The 18,930-nt window shown below is 38.4% G+C and overlaps 1 protein-coding gene across 1 annotated transcript; it reads right to left on the bottom strand.

Moving 5' to 3' along the window:
• Window positions 1-4,294: 4,294 nt before the first annotated feature.
• LOC139468364 (myosin heavy chain, striated muscle-like) lies at window positions 4,295-18,280 on the bottom strand. Its single transcript, XM_071250277.1, has 32 exons — window positions 18,083-18,280; window positions 17,686-17,829; window positions 17,384-17,540; window positions 16,802-16,829; window positions 16,447-16,552; window positions 16,133-16,225; window positions 15,746-15,809; window positions 15,502-15,600; window positions 15,272-15,375; window positions 14,714-15,115; window positions 14,384-14,554; window positions 13,791-14,094; window positions 13,532-13,608; window positions 13,273-13,360; window positions 13,009-13,126; window positions 12,621-12,878; window positions 11,965-12,430; window positions 10,286-10,641; window positions 10,050-10,140; window positions 9,608-9,751; window positions 9,073-9,239; window positions 8,902-8,980; window positions 8,511-8,756; window positions 8,093-8,289; window positions 7,788-7,920; window positions 7,274-7,490; window positions 6,825-7,065; window positions 6,319-6,511; window positions 5,925-6,185; window positions 5,230-5,469; window positions 4,840-5,040; window positions 4,295-4,441 (listed from the first exon to the last, which is right to left on the bottom strand). The coding sequence occupies exons 1-32, from the start codon at window positions 18,278-18,280 to the stop codon at window positions 4,295-4,297; spliced, it is 5,790 nt and encodes a 1,929-aa protein (XP_071106378.1).
• Between the last annotated feature and the right edge of the window lie 650 nt (window positions 18,281-18,930).

The following is an 18,930-nucleotide window of genomic DNA, read 5'->3' as shown; positions in this document are numbered from 1 at the left end:
TGTATGAATTATCTGGAGCGAGAAGTATTACGTGGTCTATATGTACAGTAGATAATATTGTATGAATTATCTGGAGTAAGAAAGTATTACGCGGTGTATATATCTCAGTAGAAAATTTTGTATGAATTATCTGGAGTGGGAAAGTATTAGGTGGTGTATATACAGTAGCTTATATTGTATGAATGATCTGGAGTGAGAAAGTGTTAGGTGGTATATATGTACAGTAGATTAAATTGTATGAATTATCTGGAGTGAGAAAGTGTTATGTGGTGTATATGTACAGTAGATAATATTGTATGAATTATCTGGAGTGAGAAAGTATTACGTGGTGTATATGTACAGTAGATAATATTGTATGAAATATCTGGAGTAAGAAAGTATAAGGTGGTGTATATGTACAGTAGATAATATTGTATGAATTATCTGGAGTGAGAAAGTATTGCGTGGTGTACATGTAGAGTAGATAATATTGTATGTATTATCTGGACTAAGAAAGTATTATATGGTGTATATACAGTAGCTAATATTGTATGAATGATCTGGAGTGAGAAAGTAAAAGGTGGTGTATGAACAGTAGATGATATTGTATGAATCATCTGGAGTGAGAAAGTATTATATGGTGTATATGTACAGTAGATGAGAATTGTATGATCTATCTGGAGTGAGAAAGTATCTGGTGGTGTATATGTACAGTTTATAATATTGTATGAATTATCTGGAGTGAGAAAGTATTATGAGGTGTATATACAGTAGCTCATATCGTATGAATTATCTGGAGTGAGAAAGTGTTATGTGGTGTATATGTACAGTAGATAATATTGTATGAATTATCTGGACTGAGAAAGTATTACGCGGTGTATATACGAAGGTGTATATGAGAAGGCATTTCTCAGTATATATGAACACTAACTTATATAGTATAAATGATTCAGAGTGCAAAAGTGAGTTGTTGAGTGAGTTTGGTTTTACGCCACTTTTAGCAATATTCCAGCAATATATCACGACTTGAGACACCACGAATGGGCTTCACACATTGCACCCATTTCGGGTCTTCGGCTTCGCGAGCGAACGCTTTAACCACTAGACTACCCGACCGCCCCAGAGTGCAAAACAATGATGTAGTGCATATGTATTATAGTAATCAATAGGAAATAAACGACCTGGAGTGAGAAGGTATTGTGTAGTAGATTTGTTGAGTATTTAAAAGACCATGAATGCTCTGGTGTGAGAAGGTACTTTGAAGTGGATATGCTAATTAACTAATATAGTGTGAATGATATGGGATGAGGAGGTACTATGTAGTGGATATGTTTCTTAAGTAGTGTAGTGAGTGACTGAGGTTTTACTCCGCTTTTAGCAATAGTTACTCGTATAACATTAATGGTCTAACATTTTCTGTATTCATTACATTTGGCACCGTTAGATGTAAGCTCTACCTAAACTTGAAGAAGAACGGCCTAGTAAGCATTATGGAAATGATGACGCAATTCCTTCTGTTGTGGATGACCTTTTACAAAACCAGGATGAAGCTTTCTACACCAGTGTTATCGAGCACTCCAACACCATTGGTAGAAGTGCTTAGATCTCGGAGAAGATTATTTTGAATTAGCAACCATCTCCATAAAAGCAGACCATCATAGTTAGGCTCATAACTGTTCAGTCACTCCTCATATATTCCCTATTAACAATTTTAAAGTGAGTTAGTGAGTGAGTATGGCAATATTCCAACAATATTCCAACAATATCACGGCGGGAGAAATGGGCTTCACACATTGTACCCATGTCGGGAATCGAATCAGGGTCTTCGGCGTGACGAGCGAATGCTGTAACCACTGTTACCGAACGCCCCAATTTTAGAACGATAATGAAAACATATGTATGAAATGTCTCCCCTAAAATGAAGCTAATTTGAATTTCTGATGATCTATTGTGATCAATTGACGCCATGACCGATGGAAAACATCAAGTCATATTCCTCTCAATAATGTAGCAAATTGACATTTTTGTTCCACTGACCAATACGCGTTCACAGTCGCTATATAAAAAACAACACATGTGCAAATATTGGAAATATTTCTACCCTTATTGGTCATAATATAAGATCACCTCAGTAAAGCAGTATTTATGACGTAAGTATTAAGGCAAACAGTGAACACGTTATAATCAATAGGCTAGTGCGCCGGTGTGACTGATCCTGCACGCATAAATGTATAAACAATAAGGTGAGGTGAAATGAGGTTAAACGTCGCTTCCAATATTATTGGACGTATATAGCGAAGTGCATGCACGTGTGTGTTGCTGATTGTACTGGTCCGGACTGATGCCGAATTGCAAGCACACTGAGATACCATGCTGCAGTTAAAATGAATACCCTACTCAGACATCGTATACTGATTCCGAGACGACCAGTCCTTGATCAGCCCCTTCATGTCGAACGCCAGACAGGGTAACAAGTACCATCATATAACGTCTTTTGGTATGAGGCGGGCAGACGCTCCACCACTAGACCACGGGGGTGGTAGTATTAACAATAAGAAAAATGTGTCAATCAATGACTTTTTCAGTAGTAGTATTATGTAATACTCGACGTTATAAGCGGTAATCATGCATAAAGAATCCAATATCGATCGAATAATACGAATAGAGCAATACGAATTTCCCCCTAAACCGACAGCGGCTCTGCGCTGTGCAATTTCGAACCTAAGGTACAGGATGTTAAGAACAGGCAGGCCCGGATATGCAACAACGAATATCTTGTTTACACTTCTTGTATACAAAAAATAATTTTGTAAACGAAAATGGGGAATTTAAGCTGCCTTTGTAAGCTTTAAGAAAGCATTTGATTCTATTGCTTCTATAAAAAAAACGTAACTATGTTTTCCACAAAAGTGGTCTGCCTGTTAATATGTTGAAAATGATTCAGTCTATGTATTCGTCTGTACTGACTGCCCTATTGGACTAAAACAGGGGTGTGTATAAAGCCCATCTTTATTTTCAACAGCGTTGGCTGCTGAAATTCTTGATATATGTTGAGGAGGAGTACAATTATTCCCCGAATGAATCTTTTTCTATTAATGTTTGCTGATGGTGTAATGTTTATTTCTGATCGAGTAAGTGTGCTTCAAAAACAACTGAATATTCTAGATAATTATTGTTCAGCTTGGACCTTAATTGTTAACCTGTTGAAAAATATAAATATTTTTTTTCGTAAAGGTGGAATTGTTAAACAGTGTTAGAAGTTTTATTATCGTAATGACATTTCTAGAAAATGTATGAGAATAAAAGTGCTTTGGACCAATGATGACTCCTTTAAAATTAACAAGAGCTGTGTCACATTTAGGGATAAATGGGAAAAGGTCACTTATTTATGTTTCAATCCCACTCGGAACACTTTTTAGATTTAAGATTTAAAACCATCCTTCCGTATGAATGCAAAATATAGGGACATCAAGGATTAGTTTAAGTAGCAAGTACCTAGCATGTCAATATTATCTATAACGCTCCAAATGTAATGGCTTGAGGGAATGTGGATGGTACCTAGTGTTTATTAATAGTTCCTTGAAATGCATTCACCTGTTCTGCCTCAAACTACTTCACATGTCATCTAATAGACTTTCACGAAAGGCTTACGAACTGTTATTTAATCTTGATTCAGTAGGTAGACAGAACATGGCAAATAATGTTAGGCTTTATATGTATATTTCAGGTCTTGCGTATGCTGGGTTTACCAAGATATTAGTTGTATAGTTATTTTATTTAACCTTTTTCAAACCAGATTGAAAAATGTGTACAGCTAAGAATGGACTAATGTATTGTCATCTAGTATTTGATTTGAATACACTTTTATACCCTTCTTAAGATATGTCCAGAAGCATAGAAATTATACAATCGATTCAAGATTGGCAACGGATTTGCTCGTGCTCGAGTTGGATGTTCAAAGCTTAATATTGACAACAGGAGACACCTAGAAATTCTAAAATTATCATATGAAAATTATGAAAAGATTATGAACATACTGTAATCATCAAAGATCTGTATCATTTCACCTTTATATGTCCATCCTTAAAATGTATTCGGAAGCTTTACATACCAAATGAATATAACTTTTTGAACTTTTTGTAATAAAGTAGTAAGCAAAAAGTAGTAGATATGGCATCGTTAAATAAAACATAACAATAATGTAATACATATGCCTTTATTAATATTCAACAAAGACTCTGGTCAATAAGTAAGTATAAATATGGAACAATGACCCCTTAATAAGAAAGTCATCCAGCTCTTGAAATGTCTCCGTTTAGCTGCGAATTATGGAAACAGAGAGCCGGTTCTTGACTCTCAGTTTCTGTAGAGTTGCCTCAGCGGAGTCGGCTCTCTCCTCAGCATACTCCAGGTCCTGCTGCATCTTGCGGAACTTGCCCAGGTTCATTGTCGCAATCTCCTCCTGAAATGAAGTTTTATCTATATTCGGGCTTGTATACACTTTTTGGTTCTCTGTCTCGTCCCTGATTGTAGTGGAAATAAGACACTGTAATCATTGCTGCTTCTCCAACTGGTAACTGTGGTCTAGTGTAACCTAATCCAATGTTGTAACCTAATGTGTGGAGGGAATTATAACACAGTCGCTAATGTATCGATATGAACTGAATATGATAGGATATTTTCAAATAAAGAATATGAACGATCAGTGCCGGTTCATGGACCTGATTCAACTTTGTTTGAGCCTGATACAAAGCCATAACAGCATTATAGTGAATGAACCGATCTGGTTTTGTCCGATAGATGTTTCATACATTTAGATAGAAGTAGATGCGTGTACTAAGTGAATGTGCCTTCACTTACCACTTCCTCAATATGAATCCTGTAGGCCTTCAGTTTAGCATTCAGCTTGTCCACTGTCTCCTGGAGTCTCTCCTGGGTCTTCCTGTCCTCTTCAGCTTGGAAAGCGAGGTCCTTCAGACGACGTTCAGCAAAACGAGAACTCTTCCGGGTTTCCGCATGGAGGCGCTGCTCGTTCTCAAGCTCAGAATTCAGTTCACGAATCTAAACGATTACAAATGAAGATATACAACACTACTGAATAAGGCAATATCATAGTTTCGGATTCACAAATACTCTCATACTATTTTTTTAGGTTTTGTGCAAATGATTTTTTAATATTATGTACATTTCTATTCCAGTACGTAACGTATTATATTGTAACAGACTGCACCTCTGCTGCATTACACCCACCTTATGTTCGAGTTTCTGGATCATCTTCCTGCCACCCTTGATTCCCAAGCCCTCAGTTTCCTCAATTCGGATCAAAAGTTCCTTCACTTGACTCTCAAAGTGCATCTTGACCTTCATCAGCTGTCTGCTGTTGTTCTGCTCAACTCGGAGCTCTTCAGACACACGGGTGAAATCAGCAACAGCGCGCTTACAGTTCTCCTCGGATATCTTGAGTTGGCTATGCATATCATCCAGGTCAGACTGTAACAATGAAAATACATGGTAACTGTGTTGGGCATTTGCACATGTATTTACCCATATATGTGATATATATTTTCATGACTATGTTATAGGTACAACCATGATATATTCCCTTGAATCAGTGACAACGACAAGGACCTTTTTTATAATGGACACATTTGCCTTTAGTGAGTCGTGATCATCATGTCGTGCATGATGTGATATAACTGTTGTGACATTGATCATCTAACCATTTGGATGGTCAGTGAGGGAAAGGAAATTGAAAAGTCCAGTGGTATATATTTCGTTTTGTCGGACCAATAGTCGTAACATGGGATTCTCGGGAATGGAAAAGCACACTCCAAGGAAACTGGTAGTTAAGGAACATTACACAACAACATTTTCCCATCGGGAATACGCTTTACAGAGATGTTTGTTTTGTAAAACATTAATCTGGTCCTTAGCGGCTGTCTCACCTGCATTGCAGTGATGTCGCTATCAAACTTCCTCTTCTGGCTTGAGATTGAGGTGATCTGGACAGTCAGCATGTTCATGCGTTCTGTGACATCTTTCAGTTCAAGCTCGGCGGCATTTCGGGAGCGTTCAGACGACTCCAAAGATGTGCGCATCTCTTCACTCTCTCCCTTTAGCATGTTACAGCGGCGTTCAAGAGACTGGTAGGCGTCGCGAGACTCTTCACGTGACCTCTGGAAGTCCTCCACCTTTATGTACAGCTCCTAAAATCATACATAAAATCTGAAAACACAACTGAATATTTTCGATACTGTTATGTCTGAAATAAAAATGAGAACATATTCTAAGATTACTGTCAGAAGCAGTTGATGTGTTGTTGAAGTATATATTGCATACCCTGATTTCAACGTGGTATTTCTTGCAACTTGTCTCAGCCTCAACACGAGAACGATTTGCTGCATCAAGGGCGATCTCAAGCTCATTGATGTCTTGTTCCAATTTCTTCTTGATCTTCATAGCGTCAGTCTTGCTCTTTGTTTCAGACTCAAGACTGAGTTGCAGGGATGCCAAAACCTTTTGATTGTTGCGACTGAAGAAATGCATCAGCATGATTGATCAGCTTTTGAGTAAGAAAACATATATTAACTGCAAATGTCAACTATTTTGGATACATTACGATGTTCTGTCGTATGTGTTATAGCCATTATGTGACTGTTTAATATAACAAGAGGAGTGTCTGTGGAATTATGTAGCTTTTTTACACTTTTACACCGATGTGATCAAATTGATCTGGTATTCTTTGGTCTTATATTGTATGACATCGAACGGATAAATCATTTCATCATGTTACTGGTTAATGCAACAAACGGGAAATCCGTAAAAGGTTTATATCAATATCTCACCGAGTGTTCTCAAAGTCTTCTTCCTTCTCTGCTATACGTCTGTCAATGTCGGCTCTGACATGTGCCAGCTCCAAACTTATCCTCGTCACCTTGGCCTTCTCCTGTTCCAGAGAGGATTCAGCCTCCTCCAGGGCAGTCTGGAGTTCCTCCTTTTCCATCTGGAGACGTTTTGACATCTTCTCAACGTCGTGTACACCACGAACACCTCCGTCACTTAACTGAGTTACCTCACGGATTTCCACTGAAAGATTTAAACATGTACAAACATATTATTTCTGAATAAGTAAAATTAAGAATGAATATATACGTATATATATGCCTGAATTAGAAGAAGATTAATTCACAAAGATGTGTCCATGTTTCATACAAACTAACGTTGTGCAGTTGTAACAATATTTCATTAATACATGTGTAAAATCACGGCTAACATAACGCACGAAGGCACATACCAGACAAGTTTTTGTTTTCTCTTGTTAAAGTCTCCACTTGACTATGGTATTCCTCAACTTGACTACGGAACCGGAAGAGTTCAGTTGAGTAGTTACGTGACTCTTTTTGAGAAACTTCAAGCTCTGTTTGCAGGTTGGTGACCTTGACCTGCCATTCCTGCACCGTTCTGTCAAACATTCTCTGCTTCTTCTCCAAGGTCGTAGATGTTGCGTTAGCCTGAAGTACGTATTGGTTTGCATGATGTGAAGACGTTATACATCTGTACTATAGCAAGTGCATGTATGTACAAACATTGACAACAGATAGAACAAAACTTGTTTACAGAGATAATCATAACTGATTTGGAGATATGTACTATGAACATGCAAGCAATGAAAGTTGAAGTGTCAGTTCTTAACCCTGTATCAACCGCTTTTGTCCTCCGAATCGTATTTTTCATCATAATATTACATGTGGTGCTTTCACATCAATGAGTATAGATTGACGAGAATACCATGTACAACCTGTACTTACCCTGTCAACATCGACCATGAGATCTTCTAATTCTCCCTGCAGTCTGAATTTGGCCTTCTCCAAAGCGTTGCATTTGGCATAGGCTGCCTGTAGGTTTTGTTCTGACTCGGTCAGTTTTACTTGGAGACGACGCCTGAAGAACCAAACATTTCTATATACACCTGACACAAATTACAGAATGCCTCCGAAACACTTAATATAACTCTTATGTAGGAACACTTTCCATGTCTCTCAAAGCCAAACAAAAGACCTGTGATGGTATTAGCCTCAAATGATTCATTTGAAGAAATTAGCCTATTTGTTACCTGGACTCTTCAATCTCTTCCATCCTACAAATGCCCTCAGTCTCGAACTTGGACTTCCACTGCTGAGCTTCATTGTTCGCTTTAGCCAGCTGACGCTGAAGTGTGGCAGTCCTCTCGTGTTCTTCCTCTAGCTGATCATGGATGCTCTCCATATCCGAGTTCAGGTTTCGAACATCAGATTGGAGTTTCATGCGAATCTGCAGAAGACGTTATTGAGATGTGATACATTAGCGTTCACGTCATCAGACAAACGCATATGTAATGTTGTGCATTTCAAATGAAATATCAATAATAAGAAACATTTCTAATAGTCAGTATTGTTGATAACAGTTTTGCCGTGCCATTAACGTTATTCACTTACTTTTGTTGACTATGTTGACTAAAATAATAATGCAATTAGATTATGTGAATAACCTACCCTTGACTCTTCCTCCAAACTTTTCTTGGCTTCCTCCAAGTGACTAGACAGAGTGGACTTCTCTTTACTCAGGTGACTGACGTGATGTTCAGCCTCCTCGAGCTGACGGGTGAGTTCACTACATTCGGTCTGTAGTTTGAACTTTTGGGACTGGAATTCATTGATTTGTCGAGTTCCCTCTTCAATCTTCACGTTCATCTCGGTGATATGAGTCTCCATCTGTTTGGACATCTTTTCGGAGCAACCCTGAGAGAGGAGAAGGGTTCTTATATAGTTCCTCAAAGAAAGGTTAAAGTTAGTTATGTTCGATTTATTTATATTGTTTTGTGAAATAAGACAGATTACAGAATGCAGCTGCAATTTCAATATAAAAACAGATGAAGTTGCTTACCCTGTTCTTCTTTACGTGATCCAGCTGTGCTTGAAGATCATCAATTTCTCCACTCATTAGTTGCTTCTCCTTCTCGAGTCTGAGGACATGATGAAATACAGCGTTTTGATATTGATCAAAATTTGTTTTACAAATCCCTTGAACAAAGTGGTGTTTGATCACATTACTTACTTGCTCTTCAGTTTGAGTAGTTGTTCAAGCTGACCACTGAGTTCGTTGACAGTATCTAGGTGTTTCTTTCGAAAGACAGTAATCTGTGTTTCATTGTGAATAGCAGTTTCCTCAAGGTCCCGACGTATCTTTAGAATCTCCTGCTCTCGTTTCTTGTTCAGCTCAACCTGATAGGATTTGTACAGACGTTCACGTTCACTGTTGCATGTGTCGCATGATAACATTTATATATCGATGTTTATTCTGTATAAAAGGCCTAATTGACTGAAGTAAAACTGATTGATAATATAGTCACGTGAGGTTAAGACACAGATTGAACAACCGGAACATGTGACATAGAAACATGGGTACAGAGCGAACATTTTCAGTGTCAGCAGAATTTAATATATTTATCATTGTCTATTTACATACAGGATGAATGTCATATCTTTCACAAACAAACAATACACATAATTCATCGTCATATAATAATACATATGTCACAAATAATACTTCTCAGTGACTATGAGTATTACAAAGATTTGTTTAATCTCACCTGCACTGATGTGGCACCGCCAGCTTCTTCCAGTCGTTCCGACAGTTCTTCAAGTTCACGTGCAAACTCCATCCTTTGCTTCTCAACCTTGCATCGTGATTGTCTTTCTGCTTCTAGTTCCTCCTCAAGTTCCTCAATGTGAGCCTAAATTATGATCAGAAGGCTGATGAATCGATTTATATTTTTGGTTTTGTTCATCTGTAGTGTTATATTACGAAATTATTTTTTCATGACGAAACAAAGTTTCACAAGTAATGTGTTAAGGATGTCCATTGTTCCTCAATGTGAGCCTGTTTTTTAATCTTTTAATCTTTATCCGTACAATCTGTATTTTTTTCCATCTTAGTAGTAGTAGTAGTAGTAGTAGTAGTAGTAGTAGTAGTAGTAGTAGTAGTATAAAAATGGATGAAGGGAACATCATTTTTATAAAAGATCTATATACCTGTAACTCCTTGATTTTTCTCTGTAGTTGAGCCCCATGTCCTTGTTCGTCTTCAAGCTGTGCACTTATTGTTGCAAAATCTTTGTCTTTCCTGAAGAAGGCAAATATATGTCAATCACAGTCATGAATTTATGACCCTCTGTGTACATTTAGTTCACTTAGACAAACACACACGCACATATACAAAACACAACTAACTGACTGACAAACTGTTTCGGTTTAAAACACCACAGTACCTCTTAATGGTGTCTTCCAATTCACGCCTAATGCACTCCAGTTCTTCAACAACTTCCTGTGTCATCTTCAGATCTTGTTCCAACTTCCTCCTGACCTTCTCAACGTCAGCTCGCACCTTTTTCTCACGTTCAAGAGTGTCCTCCATATCATCTAGAGAATGTTCTAGTTTGGTTTTTAATTTAGTAAGGTGGTTCACCTTGTCTTCCTCAGCCTGAAGGGCGTCAGCTGTTTTCTGGTTTTGGAATTCAATATCCTTCTTGTTCTTTGATAATTTTGACAATGCTTCATCTTTCTGGGCAATTTCATCTTCTAGGGTCCTGATTTGGTTTTCTTTGGTTTTTGTTTCTTGCTCAGCCTATGACAGAAAAAAGTAAATGTGAGTTTTGCTTGACATTTCTTTCAAAGGTATCATGGTTTTTCTTCGCAATGCGCGAGTAAAGCTTAACGTGGAACAGGCCTTTGGTGAAAATACACGATCATGATATTGGGCTCACAGCGTTCTAATCAGATCTCTTAACTTCTAAAGCCCCCATAGCGATTAGACGTCATGACTACAGATGGCCCACATATCAATTTTGGAACATTTATAGCGGAATAGTAGAACACCTGCAGTTATATTTCATTTGCCTTCATGTTATAAGATTGAAAATACCTTATTTGTTTTATTTTGTAGCATAACATAGAACCCAAGTTACCATATTCATCTGCCTATAATTCCTTTGTGTGACGTTTACACGGTATACGCCTTTTTCACTGGACGAGACCATACGTTTTTCACGAGGCTGTATTCTTGAAACAACGTTAACACTGACAGACTACTTACACATTCCTGGGGGAACCCCTGTGAATTTACTAGCATGAATACATAAAGAAGTATTTAGACGCTTTAATCTTGAACTCAGTGTTTTGGTATACGTTAAGAAAGGTCAGGGATTTTGACTGCATGGTCGTTCACGAATATCCTCGCTTCGACCCATCCAAATAAACAAAACGAAGAAATGCACATCCAAACTATCGTTGTGTCGACTCGATCCGTGTGTAGAATGACAGCGACCGTCTACAACAAGCTATGAGTTTATCTTAGTATCTATTTGATAAATCTTTATAATCATCTCTCAATGTAGGGCCGAATGATAATTAACACATGTACATGTCACAGGTTGATTAATAAAAACTTCGGAAATCTTCCCAGTCACGTTTATCGTGTCGACCATGTTGACGTATTGTACTTGATGTATAAATGTATTATGACGCGCTGTCATTGTGACTTTCTTAATGGGGTAGTTCTAAGCAGACCTTTGTCATCCAATGATGATATTATTTGAATACATTTGTTGAAACCAAACTATAACAGATGTTCTTTTCGAGCAAGTTGGGCTTTTTTGACGAACTATCATATTCTGCGATGCAGCTGTTCTTGTGTGGCTGTTAGTGTAAAAATGAATTCAGACGTAGATATCTAGATACTCAATAAAATTGTGTGATGACCCAGGCCTACATCCTCCGAGAGCAAAATAGGGATATAAAACATTATAATAATTCACGTTCGCTAGCTCCAACGTTCATTTAGTTTAGCCCTCACTCTACGAAGGTTCATACTCAAATTAACTCCCATAAAGTAAAAGTCAATTCTTAATTTAATCATTATGAATCGCAACTGGAGAGACAAGTTAAATACCTTATCAAGACAGCTCTCAAGTTCTTCAATAACTTTCTTCAGCTCGTTGTTTTCGGTTTCCATTTGTTTCCTCCTCTCAACAGCATCAGCATTTACATCTTCCTCATCCAAGAGACGCTCCTCCATTTCCTTCAGCTGAGTTTCAAAGTCATTTTTCTGTTTAAGCAACTGCTCAACCCTTTCTTCACAGTCATCGATTGTATCTTGCTTGGTCTGGACCTCTAGGAATAGATCATTTTTTGCCCGCATCAAGGTTACATTTTGTTCCTCGAGTTCCTTTGACCTGAACGTAATTTTATCCAGCTCTTCTTTTGTTTTGACCAGTGCTTCCTCCTTCTGTTTCATTTCATCTTCAGCAGCAGCAATACTGAGAAGTGGCTTGACCTTAGTGTAGAATCTCCACCAGCACCAGTTCCTCATGGATAGCCATTTGCGGATATTCTTCTGAATCATTTCCAGGGCAACTCTGAAAACAATAATTTGATTTCATCACTGTTCTTATTTTATATTTATCTGTTAAAATATAATTGACGGACATATGAGTATGATCTTTTTCTTAGGAGATGACGTCTGTATCACTTCATATCGTTTAAGTCATTGGTATGATTTGTGTTGGTGAATTATAAAAAGTTTAAAATTCTGACAGTTTATCTTACCTCTTGTCATGAAGATTCTTAAGGTATTTCCTCATCAAGTAGCCACGGATGTGAGCCTGAAAGAGAGCCACGATGGTGGACAGACGCTCGTCACGAAGTTCCTCAAGGTAACCGAGGACACCGGCCTTGAAAAACACTTTGGTATTTCCCAGACGGTAATCATCTGGGTTCATCTTCAGCTCCTCAAGAATCTTGCCTGAGACAACCTTACCCTCAACAAAGCCTTGAGGAATTGCATTTGGGGCAAGGATCGAATATCTGTTGGTGGAGAAAACATAATTTGTTTAAGTAAAAGCATAGATGAAATACACTAACTGTTGTATTTTAATGAATGATCACTTCAGATATTATCAGTATGTAATATTTTGTTTTCTATATAATACATTACCTCTGTTTGAATTCAGAGTACACGACTCTGCTGGGGAATCCCTTTCTGCAGATACGGATACCCTCAAGCACACCATTACACTGAAGCTGATGGAGCACAAGACCAGCATCAATCAGGCCTGGAAATAGAAATCCAGTTCATCTTCATATGTATAATCACATGTCAAAATATTTCCAAATACTCAAACTTTTTATCAGGTACATAATACGATAATATCATATTTTTATGTTCAATCAAAGAAACGATTATAACTAATGTAAGCACCTGGTGTTTTGGTCTCGTTGGGGATGATGCAACGCACAAAATGTGGATGAGTTGTGTACAAATTCTTCATCAGCTTGTTTAGCGATTCCTGAAACATATATTCCTTCATGATTTATAACGTAAGGTGACATTAATCGCTTGAGTTTAAATGCGTTAGTCAAACCATGCTACGGAGTTTTGAAAATAAGAAAGTACAAGCCATGCCGATGATGCCACTTGTAAATTGCACAGTGAAAGACATTATGCAATGTAATCTTACCCTGTGAGTGGCAGAAATTGTCTGGAAAGCCGAACTCTTTTTCTTCTTTTTTCCGGCACCAGCAGCTGCTGCAGCATCTGAAACATTAACGAGATATACAACGGTGTGTTGTCATTGCAGTTTTAAAATAATTCCTGAATGTAGTCTTTTTTATGAATGTGCTACTTATGTGAATCCTTATGCCATTCGTGCTAAACTTACATACAAATACAATACATACAAGTGTTTCATGACATTTAGTGTCACAAATAACACACACCTTGTTCAGCTGGGGTGAAGAGCAACTGCACAAGTGGTTCTTTAGACTGTTTCAGGAGATCAACAATGGTCTCGTTGACAGGGTCCTTGTTTTTCTCGAGCCAGCCTCCAATGTTGTAGGGAACTGTTCCAGCGTAGTGCTTCAGTGCGAAGTCACCGTGTTGACCTCCCTTCATTGACTTATTTGGCTTAAGGAAGTTAGGAGACTTGCCCATATGGTTCTCGGTCAGTTTGTCCTTGAAGCTTTTGTCAGATGCTTTTGGGAACATGCACTCCTCTTCCAAGATGGACAGAATGCCTAAAGGCTGTAACATGATCATTCGACGAATATTTGATCACAAGAACATCGTGGTCATTCTGTTTGAAGCTCCTGATCATCAAACACAGCTCTTGAATAACATTTTGCTAGCTTAAATACTACGCTGTTGTATTTATTAGCATACCAGTTTATGTAAAAAGATTGCTTATGTGCTATATATTTTTATCGTTTTCTTGTCCTTTATTATAGTTCAGATTGTCTTCTTTATAATAGTTCAAGTTGTTTGCTAAAGACAAATAGGCGAAGTATAGTCAGTTATGAGTGAATGGCTTTACCTTTTCAATGAGTTCAATGCAGGCCTGTAAATCCATGCCGAAGTCAATAAACTGCCAGACTATGCCTTCTTTCTTATATTCTTCTTGCTCCAGCACAAACATGTGGTGGTTGAAGAATTGCTGCAAGCGCTCGTTGGTGTAGTTGATGCATAACTGTTCGAAGCTGTTGAACTGTGTGGCATATATCAATATTGTTAGTCCAAGAACAATCAGTATTTTGTTACAACTCATTTTTAACTGTAACTTAAGAATACATACGAAATGTGTTTTGATAAATTCGCTTGATATTTTGTCTCTTTGTTACTATGTACAAAAGGAAGTGTTACTTACATCAAAGATCTCAAACCCTGCAATATCCAGCACACCAATGAAGAACTGTCTGGGTTTCTTGGTATCCAATGATTGGTTGACTCTCTTGACCAGCCAATTAAACACACGATCGTAGAGGGATTTGGCCAAAGCACCAACAGAATAGAGAACCTGATTCTTGGTTCGTCCTTGAGTGACGTAATCCATGGCTACCTTGATCTTGGGTTTACACAGAGCCTTCAGGAAGTCTCCACAGTTGACGCCCAACAGGAAGGAAACCTTCTCAGCCTCAGCAGTTCCATCAGGCTCAGCCTGTTCACCCTTCTGCTTGAACTGCATCTCACCCATGTGCAAAATTGAACCAGTGCATTTATAGGCGCTAGTTTTCTCATCCCCAGTAAATCCCAGGACATCAAAGGCTTCCTAAATGAGAATTGAACGTTAACATGGAAGGGATGCTAAGTAAAAAGACAATGGTTTTACTGATTTTGTCATAATTAAAGTGATTTCGTAATACAGCTAAAAAAACTGTTCATGAAATATCGCAATGAAATACCATGCAATAATTATTTAGCTTACATCAGTCATCTTCATCTCCTCAACATCGTCGATGCCGTTGACCGTAAGGACTCCCTGGTTTATGAAGGTATATAGGCCAGCATCAGGTTTCGCCACAATCGTCTCTGTCAATGAAAATTAGTATAAACCCTATTCAGTATTTAAGGTTTTAATATCTTTGCGAGGGTCTTTGTTATATTATTTGCGTTAGGTTTAACACATGATGCATGATGACGTGCAGTTCTGCTTACCTAATACAGATGGGACAGCCTTTGACAGCAGCTGGTAGAAGATGTGATAGTTCCTCTCAACAGACTGTTGATAGGTCACGCGAGATTTCTCAAGAAGATCTGCAGGAACATGTCATTGATAATTTATCTATCTAAATAAGTACTTATTCATCACAGATACATGTATTTAAATATAAATTAAGCCATACTTTGTACAGAAGAAAATCTTCACATTATGAAAGTTAATGTGGTACATGTTACTTACATGTTTCAATGTCTGCACCAGCGATTTTGCCAGATGTGGCAAAGTGAATGCGCACAAATTTTCCCTGTGAACAAAATATTTTGGACCATAGTGTATAGAACTATGTTGAACACATTATGAAGTAATATACATTTCAGATAGTTGCAAATGTTGGCGATGAGTTATCCTATGTTTAATTGTACACTGCACAATGGATGTTTATCCTTTTCGCAACAGGTATATTGTGACGAGAATGGCATGGAGAAATAACAACACTTAGGGTGTTGTTTTTATATAGTGCTTTTCCTGAATCACATATAATTATCAAATTATAGAACTACTAAAACTACCAGTGAAAACGGATATAATAGAGGTATAAAACATTTCTGTACACTTCTTTGAACTTACGAATCTGGAAGAGTTGTTGTTACGAGATGTCTTGGCGTTACCGTAGGCCTCGAGAACAGGGTTAGCCTGCACGATCTGATCCTCGAGGGAACCCTTGAACAAAAATATATTATAATAAGTGTGTGTCTTAACGATAATCCATGGTCTGGACAAGAGTATAATAATTGTGAAGTTGTCGTACTAGTTAATGTGAGTGAAATGTCATATATCTTGGTATTCTTTTAGTCTCCTTTATAATTCTGTTGTGTGACGTGTAATCCTTGAATGCGACTGATCGCTCTTTCTTTTTTGCTTTGATTACTCTCATTTCTCACCTTCTTTTCCTCTTGTTCCCCTTCTCCCTTGGAGGCGGCAGCGACAAAGGCAAAGTAGGCGATGACCTTCTTGGTGTTCTCAGTCTTTCCGGCTCCCGATTCGCCACTGATTTGTTTGCAAATATCAATGTTACATTCTGTCAAGTGACCATTCATGCAGACTGCACATGCGTTTATTCAATAAAATATTTTTGACGATACAGTATGGTTATGATAATTAAAGTGTTTGCTTAAGTTTGTGATATTTCGTAATAACTGAAACGTGTTCACATAATGATTTCACTGTGTTCTCAAAATAATATTTTATTTTGAAAAGATAACTGCAATCTCGTTGTGTATGTATATGTTGACTTACGTGATCAGCATGGATTGATTTTCACGATCTGCAACAAATAGGACTATTAATCATACTGTCAAAGGACCACGGCCTGGAATAACTGCACATTAGAATGTAAGTAAGAGTGAGTGAGTTGGGTTTAACGGCGATTTTAACAGTATTCCAGATATATTACGGCGTGTCAGCTTAGTGTGGGGGGAAAGCCCGAAGTGATGCAGGTCTCATGCAGAAACCCACGAGAACGGGTATGGTGCTGACAAACCTAGAACATTTGGGCGAACCGGGATTCGAACCCACAATCATAGGTTTCTGGCGTGCCCAAGGGACGCAACTCTGCACAGCAAATCGCGACGCCTTGGAAGACTGGGCCACCCGTGCCCCCTATGTCAGTAAGATGTTTAATGCATTAATTCCTTGTGTGAAACAATTTAACCATTCAGTTAGCTAGGCAAAATAAGGTAATTGATTGTTCTGATTTGCCGACTGGTTCATCACTGAAACTAACCTAAATATGAAACGCCAACGCTCGATTGTCCAACAAAACAGATTCCATTGGATGTAAAAGGCAAAATAGCAGTGAAAATTATATAAATGGATTACCTTGGACCATGAACTGGTAGGCGTTGTCCGATATGGAGAACAAATGAGGAGGCATCTCGGTCTTCCTTTTGCCTCTGTACTTGGCCACGATGGACGGGGTGTAGATGGGGAGACGACGGTAGGGGTTGATGGCGATGCAGAACAAGCCAGAGTAGGTCTGGAGGACGGAGCACATCATTCAGTTTCAGTTCATAAACAAATACGTTCATCTGAGCGTTATACGGCAGTGTTATGGTAATCTGAGATAAAACAGATTTACGGTTTACATTACCAGATACAAAGATATAGATACCACCACTTACATAGATCATGCCAGAGGTGTACCTGGACCTCAGGTTATACAGGACGGCGGCTTCGTTCAGGTAGGTCATGTTAGCGATATCCTCGATCTTCTCGAACTTGGGAGGGTTCATCGATTGAACTTCATCCTTTTTGAACGTCTTAGTCTGAAACAAATGTGCATGTGCATTTTTATTACATTTAATTGTTTTATTTGATGGACGGTTGTTGATTAAATGAAAGGACATGCGATGAGACGTTCAGCTTATGTTGTGTTTCTGAATTGCCTGAAGCTTAAGAACGCCAAAAAACGGGATTTTCACATTTCAGATCTCTTCACATCTTTTCATATTCGCGCATTAATGTACTTATGATGAGCAATACGCATAACTGAAATCTCAGTATTTTATTTAATAGTACCTCATTTGTGTCAAGGATAAGGACGGTGACCTCTTCGCCCTTTGTGCTTTTCAGTTGTGCGGCACGGAAACCTTGCTCTGCATCAGGGGCCCAGCAAGATTTCTTGGCATCAAAGGACTGGTTCTGTTCCTTCAGCAGCTTCTTGCGGTCCACAGCAAGATACTGCATCTCAGGGTCGGTAGGATCGTAGGAGGCCATGTTGACAGACGATGAGGAGAATTTCAAGGAACAAAGGAAGAGTTAACAGCTCTGAAATGAAAAAAAAATTATGTGAACATTTGTTGTACGAAAGATGTTATATGTGTTCCTTCTTATGTAACAAGAAATCAATCGGGATTGAAAACGTTTGAGTTCGTGAGAAATCTTTAAATCACAAATTTCTATTTATCCCTAGGGTCCAGCCCCACAAGAAAACTTTGCACTGCGAAGGACTTCCAGAACTCCAAATTGTACCATACATCGACTGGCGTAGCTAAATGTCCCTTCCTAGAAAAGGGATTATATGTAATGAACGTACTCAGAATACATACGATTGCAGCTGATCTGATTCATCTGAGGATTTGAACCTCTATATAAACCCTTGAAGTAAGTAGGCAAGTCACTGATTGGCTGATATGTAATCCAAAGCCATTCCCATTGGACATTCTTGTCAGACAGTATGATTATTTCACCCGCAAGTTCGTTCGCAGCAGGGGTTTACCATGTGGAAGAGGATAGGGGAGGGGGTCAATGCACCACCATGGGATAGCTGTAAGAGGTCACGTTAGCCAGACCGAGATCTGGCTACCGAAGATTAACTAATGCAATATTACGATAAATTAGCATATTCTTTCTAAACTGTCGATGGG

Source organism: Haliotis cracherodii, unplaced genomic scaffold, assembly GCF_022045235.1.
Source record: "Haliotis cracherodii isolate W230 unplaced genomic scaffold, xgHalCrac1.p SCAF_2, whole genome shotgun sequence".
NCBI lineage: Eukaryota > Metazoa > Mollusca > Gastropoda > Lepetellida > Haliotidae > Haliotis > Haliotis cracherodii.
Note: the sequence above shows the minus strand (reverse complement) of the source record. Positions and strands in the feature narration are given on the sequence as shown.

Excerpts from the sequence above, each read along its gene's own strand:
- LOC139468364 (XM_071250277.1), bottom strand. The coding sequence starts at position 18,280 with ATGGCCTCCTACGATCCTACCGACCCTGAGATGCAGTATCTTGCTGTG. Across the intron at positions 8,757-8,901 it reads ATCACGTAAAGAAGAACAGG|GGTTGCTCCGAAAAGATGTC; the intron begins GTAAGCAACTTC and ends CTCCTCTCTCAG. Across the intron at positions 5,041-5,229 it reads TCCAGAAACTCGAACATAAG|ATTCGTGAACTGAATTCTGA; the intron begins GTGGGTGTAATG and ends GTAATCGTTTAG.